The sequence below is a fragment of the Achroia grisella genome, unplaced genomic scaffold (genome assembly GCF_030625045.1).
Source record: "Achroia grisella isolate CSIRO2021 unplaced genomic scaffold, CSIRO_AGI_Agris_v1 utg1080, whole genome shotgun sequence".
Taxonomy (NCBI): Eukaryota; Metazoa; Arthropoda; class Insecta; order Lepidoptera; family Pyralidae; genus Achroia; species Achroia grisella.
Window position 1 is genome coordinate 395,213 of NW_026712570.1, and position 14,547 is coordinate 409,759.

Consider the following 14,547-nt stretch of genomic DNA (forward strand, 5'->3'; position numbering starts at 1 on the left):
TGGTAAATAAAGGTATTTACCTTTCTCGACGTTTCGACTAAGTGCTAGTTGACTAGCTGGACCATATATTTAAAAAATCCACGCGAAGTTGCGAGTAAGAGCTAGTATGACATATATGTTACACTCCTTAAATAATGTAAGTTGAGGAAACATTCCTAGTGTAAATAGGTTCATTTCCGGTTATTTTAAGTTTTGTAGCTTTTATAGTTATTGCAATCTTATCTTGTCAACGTTCGTAGAAACACGTCATCTTGCCGCATCACGCTTTGCACGCACGCGTACACTTCAAAACCAATCGAAAATCAATCCACACTCGTTAAAAATTAAGCTCAAAATCGAAGGACGTTCCACCAGACGCAAAACCTCCGAACTTGTCACGCTGTATACGTCACCACCAGCAATAAATCAATTAAGACTCTAACACGTGACGTTAAAGTTTATTATCATCGCGGATTATCTGCAGTTGTAGCAGTGCGCGGGGTATCGACCGTACTCCGTCCGTCTCACTCTGTCAGAGACGCGAGCGAGTGGCGGTCGTGGAATGCGAGTGAAAAATGTATAAACATAAAGTCACGCCGCAGTATGTGCTGGCGTCAAGTGTCCAAATTACAAAAGACTGTATTTATTGTGCTATTTTACGTAATATTGTATCTACTGATATTGTACGCGATCACTCCGGATACAACCCTCACGTTTGTAGAAGACGAAATGCGAGGAGATAAGTATCCGCTTTTGTTCCTCATTGCGCCAAACGTGCCGGTGTTTTCGGACCCCGAGGGCGCGGACGTGTTCAAATCGAGACGCTGTGGTAACTGCTTTATTACTAACAACAAAGGGTTCTTACCTATCAGTGGGTACAACGCAGTCTTGGTATACGGCGATCGGAGTGTCCTATCTCAGACTGCCGCGTTCATGGACCCTGGCAAGCGGTATCTGATAGAATCGAGCGAGGATTGCTTGAAGAACAAGCTGAGGAGATGCAGCATGGAGCCGAGGATCACCTCGTACAGCAGTAAGGAGACGTACGACCTCTGCGGTCTGTGTCAGCATCTGGAGAAATAGCGCCTTTTTGGAACTTGTGATAATACTGGTAGTTTTGTTGCCTTGTAGGATAGGTACGGTGCCTGAGATAATGAGGTCTGCCAAATGTTTGTTGAATATTGTAAGTTTGCATATGTGTTGTTATATATACTGAGTGATTATTGTAATTGGTGCTTGAGCGTGTTATAAAAGTGCCTAACAACAATAGCTAAAGTGATATAGAAACGGAATTGTTTTATATATTTATCACACTTTCACTTATGGTCTTTCTAATAAATTAGAACGGATTGCATATGTAAACGACAATTTGAAATTCTGAAAAAAAAAATTAACTGTAAGCTTTCATTACAATTTATTAATTAAAAATTATAAAATAATGCCAACCCTCAAATAAAATCAGTCACAACAACAAACATAGACAATAAACTAGTAATGAAATAAAATTCTCGAATTTCGAAATGTCATTTGTAGCTATAGTCGATCTCTTCTAACTTGCCGGTGTCTCCATAAGACAAAATGAGATGAATAGTGTTTACTTGATATTTTAATGTAATTCATATTGCTTTAGTTATTATTCTGAGGCTAGTGTACATCGCTAATTGTATTTTTTTTTTACTTTTACGTTGAAGTCTGGGGAATTATGCAATTCAGATTGAATATTGTATGTTTTAAATTAGGGATGTACACAGTGCTTTCTAAATGTTGTTTTTTCTGATGTCAAATTGTGTGAATGTTTCCGATTGAGTTAAAATATTTTTTAATTGTTTAAGTTGTTTTGTTTGAGATAATTCAAACGAATATTCGCCATACACTGTACTTGAATAATACCTATCTAATTGCCTCAAATTAAAAAAAATATAGTGAGTAGACAGAAGCAAATCTTTTAATATTTTGTTTCTTTGTGTATAAATATGTAGTTGTATTGTTGTAAAGTACAAATATATAAAAAAATAAATGTAAAAGGTCCATTAATATTATATACATATATATATATATTTATTGTAAATCAAGATTTCTTTATATTTTTAATTGTAAGACAAAGAGGTACATGAAATGTTCAACCTGATAGATGACGAAACTGGCGCCATCTTTCAGAATAATTTAGACAGATATCTTATATTATACTATATGTTTCCATAATTTGAAAGTTAGTTACATAAACTGACATGAAAGTTAAATTCATTTGATCTTTGGGTTTTTAAGATAGCTTCACACAGTTATTTATATCGACCATTTTCCTGTATATTGTTTCTAAATGTTTTTTAGAAGGAAAATATTTAATTTCCTCATAATCCTTTATAGACTGGATTTTTTTTTTGTTATCATTATTATATTATTAGTGGGTACTTACATTATAATTATTGTTATTTAATAATGTGCCATTTTATATTGTTAGGTATATTTCTTAACAAAATCTCTATACTAATATTATATATAAATATAGAGAAAAAAATTGTAAGTTTGGATGTTCGTAATCTCTACTTAATTCGCAAGCTTAATAAACTGCGTGACTCGAAATATACAAATTATGAAAACTCAACTTTTAAGTCTTCTACTTTAAGGTCGAATTTTCAATATTTATAATAACTTAGTCACTCCAGTTTCTTTTAAGTTCCTGATATAAGAAAAATTTTGTTAGCTAAAAATTTTTTTTTAATATATTATAAAATTGTAAAAATAGACAATACTTAGTGTTAATCCAAGTAAAGTGAAACTATATTTTTATTTTATATTCGTTTTATTTAAAAACATCTTGCAATGTTGCGTTATGAGTACAGACAATAGTTTGTCTATGTCTTAGTGGCCATAGACCATATGATTTGGGCCTATCTATTGAAACTTTAAATCTATAATGATGTACACATCCACAATAAAATTGTAAATGAAAACCTTTTTATATTTAAACGTCTTAACCGAATTTAATTAAATTTGCGACAAAGATAGACTGTATTACAAGGACAGGCATAGACTATTTTTTTGTCAACATTTATCTGGGACGGGGTGAAATAGGGGATGAAACTTTATGCAGACGCGGGACACAACCTCCCTTATATCCCCTCTGATCGATTTCTTTTATATCACATAGGTGGCAAAGAAGCTTACGGCCCATCTGATGGTAAACGGATTCAAACGGAGATAGAAACTACAATCTACACGACTTACCTGAGTCGAGGTTCGAACCCATAGCGGTGCCTTCAAACTAGAGTCGTATTCGTCAGTCATCAGTCTCCATAAATCCTTAGTGGCTTTTTTTAATGATTATAATGTAGTAGTTATTACACCGTCTACAATCCACAACAAACCAATTTGAACCTTAAGCAGTAATTCATAGAGAACTTTAGAATAGAATAGAAAATCATTTATTCAAATAAACTTAATTTAAGCACTTTTGAATAGACAACTATGTTTTTTTAAATCTACCGTTTATTCGGAAAACTGTCTCATCACAAGAAGATTCATTCAATTCATCTATCCAATCCAATATTAAAAAATATAATAATTAATATATATAATAATATAATAACAATTACAATGAAAGAAACTTGTGTGTTGCTCTTTTAAACAATCCTTGTAAGTTCACATTTTACAAGTCGAAACGTGTGAATACAAACTACCAACCAGCACTAATTTATTTGGGCTCAAAAGGTTTTAGAAATAAATACACTTTAGGATGGATAATAATATATTCTAGCGTGCAAAAAAATTTAACTATAATATATTGAGGAGTTTTAGAAGAAACTGGCAATATTCGTGAAGACATCGAAGAAGACGCAGTGAAAATGGTTGGAACTTATTGTTTCTTGTTTGGTGCTAATGTATTGGCTTCCATCAGTAATCCTGTGAGGGGTACAGCTGAAGTTATGAGAGTTGATGATAATGGAATGGTGCACCCGCCTGCGCTAACGGTTTACGCTGACGGGGCACCAGTGGAGGATGATGAGAATGAGGTCAGATCAGTTAGCCCATCGTCACAAATTCACCAGGAATTTATTTTATTTTTTATTTATTTATTCATTTATTGCAGGCAACTAGGCCCATATTATAAATACCTTATAGACTAATATACATATAATTTAATATTTAAAAACCAATACGTAGATACGTGTCTGTGTGATCACGGCACTGAAGAGGGCAATCTGCCACGGTAGCGCCGATATACCACACCTTTCGGCCAGTAGTCCTCTTTCATGACGGTGGGCAGCAAGTCGGTGGGGACCAGGGCCACAAGCGCTTTGAAACTCGCGTTTTGACTCGACCTCAGCTGCGTCACCCTCAATATCAGGTTACTCTTGGTACGGATATAATCTACAATGTCCTGTTCAATTTATAATGATGGTTTCCAGGGAGATCCTGCCTGTTACATACCTGGCAATGGGATCAACAATCTACATTACTAACAATCACGTTTCATTGTTTGGAGTCCCATCTGCCCTCGCCCCCTATCGTCCGGTGAAGCTGTAAAGGCCAGCTGCGGCCAACAGCATTAGAGTAGTCAGAAAAACCACATATGCCTTGCCCAGAACCCATTTATTCATGTAGGACATATTAGCCGCTTGTGAACGTCAAAATTTTTACATTATAATTTAATTTTTAAAATTGTCATACCTGATACCCTGTTTTCACTGCCTAATCTGGCCCTACAATCGAAACAGCTTGCAACACAATATGTAGCTGACAGAGGTATCCTCGCTGATGACCTTTGTCTGGATGAAGATAATCCTACAATTTCATGCCTAATCTGACCATACAATCGAAAAAGCTTACAAAGCAAGCTACTTGGCGGCTAATATAGCTGACTAATGGATATGCAGCAATAAATATAATTTCATCTGGTTTCATCACAGTTGCACATTAGACATAAGTGCTTAGCAACAAAGACACTTTTTTTTTCCGGACTACTCTAATGCTGTAGGCCGCAGCTAACCTATACAGTTTCACCGGACGATAGGGGCGAGTGCAGATTGCTCACCAAACCCGCGGAAGGACCTACGGCTGAAGGCCAACTCCCGCCTGACGGATACGACTTTAGTCTGATGGCATCGCTAGGGCTTCGAACCTTGGCTCAGGCCGTCGTAATTTCGATTCCGTTTGAGTTGGACGGTGGATCGATCGGAGGTGACTACTTTTAATTGTGATGGATTATATTTTTTATTCCAAAATCGATGTGCCTAATATGACCTCTTAAGATCTACCTCTAGACCTCCAAAATATCCTTTCTGTGATACCATTCAATAGCACTATTGAGCCGTCTAGACATGTTAATTCATTGACTCGGTCTCCACCGATGAGTCAACCAACTTCAGTACGTAACAACTGGTTTCCACGTCATCATCATCTGCTTCTTCCTTATCCCATTTATTTGTAGTCGGCGTAATAAGTTTTTCTCTTCCATTCATCCCTGTTCGCAGTCATCTCGTTATTTACTTCCTTTCTCACCATATCATCTTTCACACAGTCCATCCATCTCTTTTTCGGCCTTCCTCTGCCCTTATAACCATACACATTTATATTTTTTTTATTGGGGGATTTGGACTATTGTCAGGTGCTTGGACCTGTAGTACTGTGACCTACTTACTATCTATTATGCTCGCCCTTTCGAAGTTCGCTACCTAGACCCGTCAGGGACAAGAATTGAAGGATATTCTTAGGAGCGATGGTTTTTATCTCCTCGGGAAAGAGTGTATAATAATTACATCCTTAAATACTGAGACCTTTAGATTATACAGATAGTCCCAAAAGTCAATGATATAATTCAAATTCAAAAATAGATGTAGAATATTTTAGCCGCTTATGAACGTTTTTTTTTATAATGTAATTTTTTCCCTACCATCCAATTCAGTATATATATCCAATTGAGATGAACTGGCAAGAAACTCAATTGAATTACTTTTTTTTTAAAAGCCAGTTTATTTACAATGTAAATATAAGGATAAGGAAGAAGCAGATGATGCTGTAATTATTTATCCATTAAAACTTACACTCAGGTACAAACCAATGTTACTGCCGTATATATATTTTTTTTTATTACAAAAATGACAAATGTCAAAAAACAAATTTCTTATTTCCCCGCAACAGCTATAAAAGATGTAATAAATCAGTTTGCCGAAAAAAAGACAAGGAGAGTGTACCTATACTTAATTTGAATTATTTCTAAAAAAATTGAAAAAAGTGACAGATAGTTATGATGAATTAAATTTTATACATTTTTTTTTAATTTTATACAATTATTTTCAGTTTTATACAATTTTTTTTTTCGAGTTTTTTTGTTTAATCTTGACTATTCAAAACTGCTTATATTAAGTTTATTTGAATAAAGATTATTTTTATTCCTTTACCTTTCGTAAGGGCCCCCAAACGAAATTTAATACGGGGCCCCACCAAGGCACGCTACGCTTCGGTGATATACTAAGTGATAGTTCAATTAAGTTAATAGAACATGTCTAATTTAGATAAGTATGTGTGTCATAGGCGTGTAATGTAACTTGTTTTGATCAAAAACAAACCCTATAATACCTATATTTCTTCTATAAACATTGTCTTGTTGTTGTTTGTTCTTCTATAATCTTTGTGTGTTAAAAAATATTGCTTAAAACTGTGTGCCGTGCTTCAAACCTTATTCTAACACTAGCTGTACTCGAGACTTCGTCCGCGTGGAATTTAACTTTATTCTTCTAAAATAAAAGTAGCCAATTTACTCCTTATTACATCAGCTACCTGCCAAAAAAAGTCCCGTCAAAATCGATCTAGCCATTTCAATGATTTAGCCGGAACAAAGAGACAAAAATTGTAAAATATGTTATTTTGGTGTATGTACCGTATTTATATGTATATGCATTATGCATGTAGTAAAAAACGGTTATTTCAATATTACAAACAGACACTCCAATTTTATTTATACGTATAGATTTTATGGAAATAATTGTTCCTACCGGACTGGGTTTTTTTCGATATTATGTATAAAAAAAAAATGTATTTGTATCATTTGTAATACCCATAATATAAGTTTTGGTTACCTTGGGACTAGACGGCGCTGTGTGAATTGTAGTAACATATTACTATCATAGATATCTAAATATATATAACTCAAAGATGACTGACATAGTGATCTATCAACGCACAGCCCAAACCACTGAACGGATTGGGCTGAAATTTGGCATGCAGTGAGATGTTATGACGTAGGCATCCGCTAAGAAAGGATTTTGATTAATTCTACATAAAATAGGGGGATGAAAGTTTGTATGAAACTGTCAATTTTAAACCGATCGGGGTGAGATTTTACATGCCTAAAGGTATTACGACGTAGACATCCCTTAAGAAAGGATTTTGATAAATTCCATCCCTAAAGGGATGAATTAACGCGAGCAAAAGCTAGTTATATATATTTAAGAATGTAAAGTAATATAAAAATAGTTAATAAATGAATAATCGATTGATTGTGTAAATGTACGATACAAATATTAAAACAATCTAACACCAAGTCATTTCTAAGGTTTATTTATATAATATATAGATTTATTATTATTATTACTATTATTATTTTTAGTGATTATTGTTATTACTTATTTATAGTACTATCATGAAACCTCTTAACTCATCTGTACTTTCTCTATCTTCCCAAAGGTAGTCTGGAAGAGATTGCTTAGCAATACGGCCGCCATTTGTATTAATTAATGTACATATATTGACTATCACTATTTTTATTTTTTATTCTGTGCAATAAAGAGTATAAATAAATAAATAAATCGTATACAGTACCGTATATCTGTGTCCTGTGCAACATTCTGTATCTGTGGAGCATAGTTTTACGCGGGAAAATAAAAAATACTACAAAAGACTTGTGCAGACATACTGATTTGTTGTGTTCTTCATTGTTATTGTACTTTATGTATAAATATTTAAACATCTGTGTATCAATTAATGTATATTTACTATTTTTATTGTATTCCGTGCAGTAAAAAGTAGAAATAAATATTATACAGCTATGAAGCGCTCGTCATCCTACTGTATCTGTGTCCTGTGCAATATTGGGTATCTGTGGAGTAATAGATTTGCGCGGGAAAATAAAAAACACTAAAAAGGACGTCTTCTGCATACTGATTTGTTGTGTTCTTCACTGTTATTTTTTTATTATATAAATCTTTAGATATATTTTTATATTTATCATGACATAGTATAAAGCAAATTCGCTGTCGCTGTCTATCAGTCCCTATGTATGCTTAAATCTTTAAAACTATGCAACGGATTTTGAAGCAGTTTTTATAATAGATAGAGTGATTCAAGACGAAGGTTTAGTTGTATAATATATGTATAGCCGAGCGTAGCCGGGGCGAATAGCTACTATAGCATAAAATGAAGTCGCTTAAATCTTTTAAACTACGCAACGGATTTTAATGCAGTATTTAGCAATATATAAAGTGATTTAAGAGGAAGGTTTATATATATAATACATGTACCCATGCGAAGCTGGGGCGTGTGGCTGGTATATAATATTGAAGTGGTAAACTCATGTGATAATAAATTCAGATGATAATGAGTTGAAATGGTAATTTGTTTCCTTGAAGTTTATAGTAGATATTAATAAGTTAATGTTATGAACTAAAATATATTATGTACTCGTGGAACAATCTGCGTTTATTATTGAAATAGATGTTATGCTATTTTTAAATTATTAATTTGGTTTTATTGGACTTAAGTTTTTTTTTATATTAATTATAGCAAGAATAAGTTTATTTGTTGTCCGCAAATAAACTTATTCTTGCTATATATTGCTATCATCTATAAATTCATCTATCCTATAATAGGCTTTTTTACATAACATTTGTTTAATATAAAGTTTGAATTGCCTCTCTGTCAGATTTAGCGTAGATTCTGGCAGTTTATTATAGAATCTTACGCAATTGCAATGGGAGTTACTAGTTCCCATTGCTTACAGTCCTCTTCCCCCTGTGTTATGGGTACTAGACAACTGATGTAAATACAATTAGTAATGTGGACTGATGATCTTACTGCTAGCAATGTACCATATCAGGTTGACCTCAACATAGTTTCCCCTGGAAACCATCGTCATAAATTCTTGGTAAATTTGTCACGATGTGCTAACCTGACCTCATGCTCATCTTATCATCATCCACTGGTGCCCCGCCAGCGTAAACCGTTACCGCAGGCAGGTGCGCCATTCATCCATAAAATATATATATATATATATATATATCTATTTACTAAATTATACATTTGATAAATATTATTTAAATAGTACATCTATATTTATAAAATATATATAGTAAATATAAGTCAGGAATGTATAAAGATAACACCCAGACTGATACAAACAATCATACTCATGAATACAAATGTTTGTGCCGTGAGAGTCGAACTCGCGACCATTGGCAGTAAAGCGTGTGTTAAACCGCTGCACCACCGTCCCGTCAGTTTTATATATATTTCTTTATAATATATAATATGAGACAGCTAAAATTTGAAAAAACAAGTGTGCGTGAATAAGTTATATAAAATACATTATAAAAAGACAGTAATAGTTAAATAATAATTGTAATAAACTTTAAATGTCGTTTCTTTGTTTACAGGTGAGTTATATGTGTGATTCATTATTACAGTGACCCAATTGTAGTGGTTTAAAATTAAATAAAACATTTCTTTGTTTACAGAGAAACAAATTTTAGTTTATTAACACTGAAAATATCATTATATATATATTGACACCATGACGTTCTAGTATTTGCCCCTGGCCTCGATCATGTTGCTAAATACTGTACAATGCGGGCTTGTATTACATAGACTAATATTATATAAAGGTGATGTCTGTATGTTTGTTTGTTCAGGGTAAATTACGCTACTTACTACGCTTGGTATTAATTGTTTAACCAGTTGTTGTGTATTCAATATTTTTTCTATTTGATTATTTAATTGAATTAGGGCTAATCGGTAGTTTGTATTCTCACACTTAGTATGAATAAAATTATTTAAAAGAGCAACACGCAAGTTTCTTGCTCGTTCTTCTTGTGATGAGACAGCTCTCCGAATGAGCGGTGGATTAAAAAAATGTGATGACTATTCAAAAGTGTTTCAATGTAAGTTTATTTGAATAAATGATTTTCTATTCTATTCTATACTTACTTCTGCTAAAAATAGAAGTCAGAATATTTTTATTCATATAGGTTCTTTCAGAATCATACATATAAATAAAATTGGAGTGTCTGTTTGTAATATCGAAATAACATTTTTTACAATATTTGTCTGTCTGTCTGTTTGTTGTTTTTTTTACCGATTTTGACTAGTTTTATTTATATTTGTAACTTAGGCTACTTTTATTTTAGAAAAAATAAAGTTAAATTCCATGCGGACGTATTCGCAGATACAGCTAGTATATTAATAATATATAGAGGTAATGTTTGTATGTATGTTTGTTCAGGGTAAGGTTTGTATCAGTTAATTGGTACCCATAACACAGGCTTTAGCTAGCTGATACGATCTGAGTTTCTTGTCAGTTCTTCTCATCTCGATATCATTCCGAACTAACGGTAGATTTGACATATCATAAGAGTCTGTAATAGACCTACATGAATTAAGATATTTTGAATGTTTGAATTATTATTATTATTTGGCCAAAGTCACTATAAAACGCAGACAAAGTCACGGGCTCAGCTAGTAAAGTTATATTTCCATAGTTTTCTAACTCAGGGTCACCACAATAATCGTAATTTTGTTGTGAAACAGTAAATTTAAATAATAGGAAGTCTACATTAGGCAGGCAAATCCGCCGGAAAACATAGTTTATAGAACTGTTACGTGTAACGCAATTAAATAACAATAACTCAGTTGTTTTATTAATTATTACAATAATTAAGTTTTTCGTAACGTTTTTATAGAAATGTCGGTATTATTTTTTTATTGTCTTTGTTATTTTCAATCCTTGACGCTTTAGTTAACACGAAATTACGAACAGACATTTCAATTTTATATATTTATATCCAGTAAAAGAACAAACAGAGGGACAGACAAAATAATAATAATAGACATCCGATGGTCGCGGGTTCGATTCCTCGCACGCTACAAACATTTGTATTCATGAGTATGATCGTTTGTATCGGTCTGGGTGTTTTCTATTTATAATATGTATTTATTTAAAAAAAAATGCATCCATGTATTTATATCAGTTGTCTAGTACCCATAACACAAGCTGTGCTTAGCTTGGCTAGATGGCGCTGTGTGAATTGTTCTAAGATATTATTATTATTTTTTAAATTTAAGAAAAACTCTCATCTCCTCTCTTAAGCAGAGGTGATGGCAACTTACCCCCGGCAGAAGCACAGTCGGCCGGGGTTCAGGGCCCCAGGGAGAGAAACCGGCGTACAATGCGGGCAGAATCTAACAGCACCGCTTTCTGCATCTTTCCCGGGAGATGTTGCTCCAGACTGGTTGGGATAAGACCGTTCACCGACATAACGATTGGAATGATTTCGGTGGATATCACCCCCCAAATTTCGGCCAATCGCCAATCTTTTGATGTATGTACCGTAATACTTTCATGTAAGTATTTCGTGAAGAGTTAACTATATATTACAAACAGACAAACGGACACTTCGATTTTTTTACTTCTATTCTATATATTACTACAAATAATGCAATACATCACCGTAACTGACGTTACATCCTGAACTCCATCATTAATCCACACGCAATCAGGATATGCAGCTCAAGTCAACCGTATCCAAAAACAGCACTTCCCTTTTTCACGGAGCAGTCGAGTGGTGCTGTTCAGATTACGTGGTGGCTCTGTGAACGGATTGTGGCTAAAATGGTCAAAGTGCTAAGGTTAGAACATTTTGTGTTTTAATTTAATCGAGTTAGGTGTTATTTTGCGGAAGTCCATATCACTACTCGATAGATTTATATTATTTTGTTTAATTCCGCTACAATTAGCATGTGTGAGACCACAAATATTCGGTGTGGAAACTTGACTACTGTTACGACCTTCTCTAATGGTGATCAAATTCCGACCGTTATTGAGTCTACACTAGAGTTGTCAGATTTTTTTCAGCCTATAAGTGGTAAATACTTAAATATAGGTATAGGTAAATACTTATATAATAGGCAAAAAATACATGAATGTAGTTTTTTACCCGCGACAAATTATCAAAAGACAAATTGTATAGTATAGATCCATCGTTTTAATAATAAAAAACGGAGCACGATTCGAATATGGGACAGAGTCAGTCCCGCCGGGACATTCTAAGCCTAAAATACGGGACGTCTGGCAACACTAGTCTACACCCATACGGTGACACGTGTTCTCTGAACAAGGCATCAGGGCAACTGAGTCCTTTTTGATTGCCGAAGAGTCAACACTAGTCTTCCAAGCTATATCCGAACTCTGTTCAATACCTGATGATGCCTCGTTCGGTGTCGGTGGTCCAGCGGTTGAGCACAGCGCTTTATTTCCAATGGAGCGGGTTCGATTTCTCGCACGGTACAAACATTTATATTCATAAGTGAGATTGTTTGTATCCGTCTGGGTGTTTTCTATGTTTAGTATGCATGTCTTAAATATATATATATATATATATATTTAAGTATATATATACATCAGCTGTCTACTTAACTTGGGACTAGACGGCGCTGTGTGAATTGTCCATAGAAAAAAAACTATTTTCTATTCTCTTCTGTTCTATTCTTCACTCATACCCATAAAATAATTACAACATTTGAAATTAAATTACAAAATGTTAAATTAAAGCAACCACGATAATGTTATCAGACAGACATACAGTTTATTGTGGAAACTACGTCAAGGGAAATTGCAATTACGATGTACCATAGTTGGCTACGGAAATGTTATCACACGTTATCAGCCGAATATTTGTGTCATGTTTAAAATAAAGGTGAAATTACACTTTCTATTTCATTGTGGAAGTAATCGTTATTTTTCAAACTCAAAAATCATTTATTCATGTAGGACATTTTAGCCGCTTATGAACGTCAAATTTTTACATTATAATTTTAATTTTTTTCCTACCGTTTTGTTATGTAAACAATTCTGTGATATACCTAGAATAACAAAGGATTTAATTAAATATATATATATTATAAATTAGAAAACACCCAGACCGACACAAACAAATTCATGAATACAAAAAATATCTTTATTCATGTAGGTCCATTACAGACTTATGATATGTCAAATCTACCGTCAGTTCGGAATGATATCAAGATGAGAAGGACTGACAAGAAACTCAGCTCCATTTATTATGAAATGAGCTTGTATATCACAAAAATATGATTCATTTTTAAATTCAATGAAGGTGAATAGAGTGAGTGATCACTACCATAGGTTATTATGTTTAGAAATGTTGTACATGTTTACAATAATACTGATTATTGATATTGATAAAGCATATATACAACTAGAAATCTTGTTTGTTTTATTTGAGATGATGAGATTATTACATTAAAATAAATGTAACAATACGAAAGCAAATAATTAAGTATAAATAGAAATAATCTTTATTCAAATAAACTTAATATAAGCAAAATCTTTTTGATTCGACCCCGAGTGGTGACCGCGTAACGGAAGACGCAGCGTGGGAAGGCCTCCAGCAAGCAGGACCGACGATCTGGTCAAGATCGCTGGATGGCGTTGGATGCGAGCAGCGCAGGACCGATCGTCGTGGAGATCTTTGACGGAGGCATTTGTTCAGCAGTGGACGTGTTTCGAGCTGATGTTGATCTTTTTGATTCTACCACTCATTCGGAACGCAGACTCATCATAAGGATAATGAGATAGAACTTTTCGAACGAGCGGTAGATAAAAAAAATATTATGAATATTCAAAGGTGCTTAGATATAGTTTAATTGAATAAATGATTTTCTATTCTATTCTAATAAATAAATAAATCGGTTCAGTAGTTTTGGCCTGAAACCCCGACAGACAGACAGAGTTACATTTCTATTATTAGTAAGGATTATCTATGATCGGGTCCCTGTAGCCCACCCTAGTTTAGATATGACTGTACCGGAAATTAAGTTGACCAATAGTTTATGTTTTATGTTCCCGATACAGTTACCACGGACGGGCGGTGGTCAGAATTTATGAGGAGTCTCCTTGTAGATCCGTGGGGTGATTTGTTAACTCTTCTTAAGATATTGTTTATTGATAGAAAATATTTTTTTTTTCGGACTACTCTAATGCTGTTGGCCGCAGCTGGCCTTTACAGCTTCACCGGACGTTAGGGAACGAGTGCAGATGGCATTCTAAACCCGCGGAAGGACTTATGGAGCGGCTGAAGACCAACTCCCGCCTGATGGATACGACTTTAGTTTGAGGGCACCACTAGGGGTTCGAGCCTCGGCTCAGGCCATCGTAATTTCGATCCCCGTTTGAATTGGACGGGGAATCGGAGGGGACTTTAATATTATGTTATCTGTGGTTGTACTAATTAAATACAGATGAACAAAGAGAAGACGTACGACAATCAATTTAGAAACCGC

The 14,547-nt window shown here is 34.1% G+C and overlaps 2 protein-coding genes across 3 annotated transcripts in view; both read left to right on the top strand.

The window, feature by feature from the left end:
• LOC131842522 (protein prickle-like) overlaps nt 1-14,547 on the top strand; it is a 583,535-nt gene that overhangs the window by 245,136 nt on the left and 323,852 nt on the right. The gene's annotated exons all lie outside the window — the stretch shown is intronic.
• On the top strand, nt 522-2,287 carry LOC131842563 (uncharacterized). Its single transcript, XM_059191138.1, has one exon. The coding sequence runs from the start codon at nt 583-585 to the stop codon at nt 1,060-1,062; it is 480 nt and encodes a 159-aa protein (XP_059047121.1). The 5' UTR covers nt 522-582; the 3' UTR covers nt 1,063-2,287.

Excerpts from the sequence above, each read along its gene's own strand:
- LOC131842563 (XM_059191138.1), top strand. The coding sequence starts at position 583 with ATGTGCTGGCGTCAAGTGTCCAAATTACAAAAGACTGTATTTATTGTG.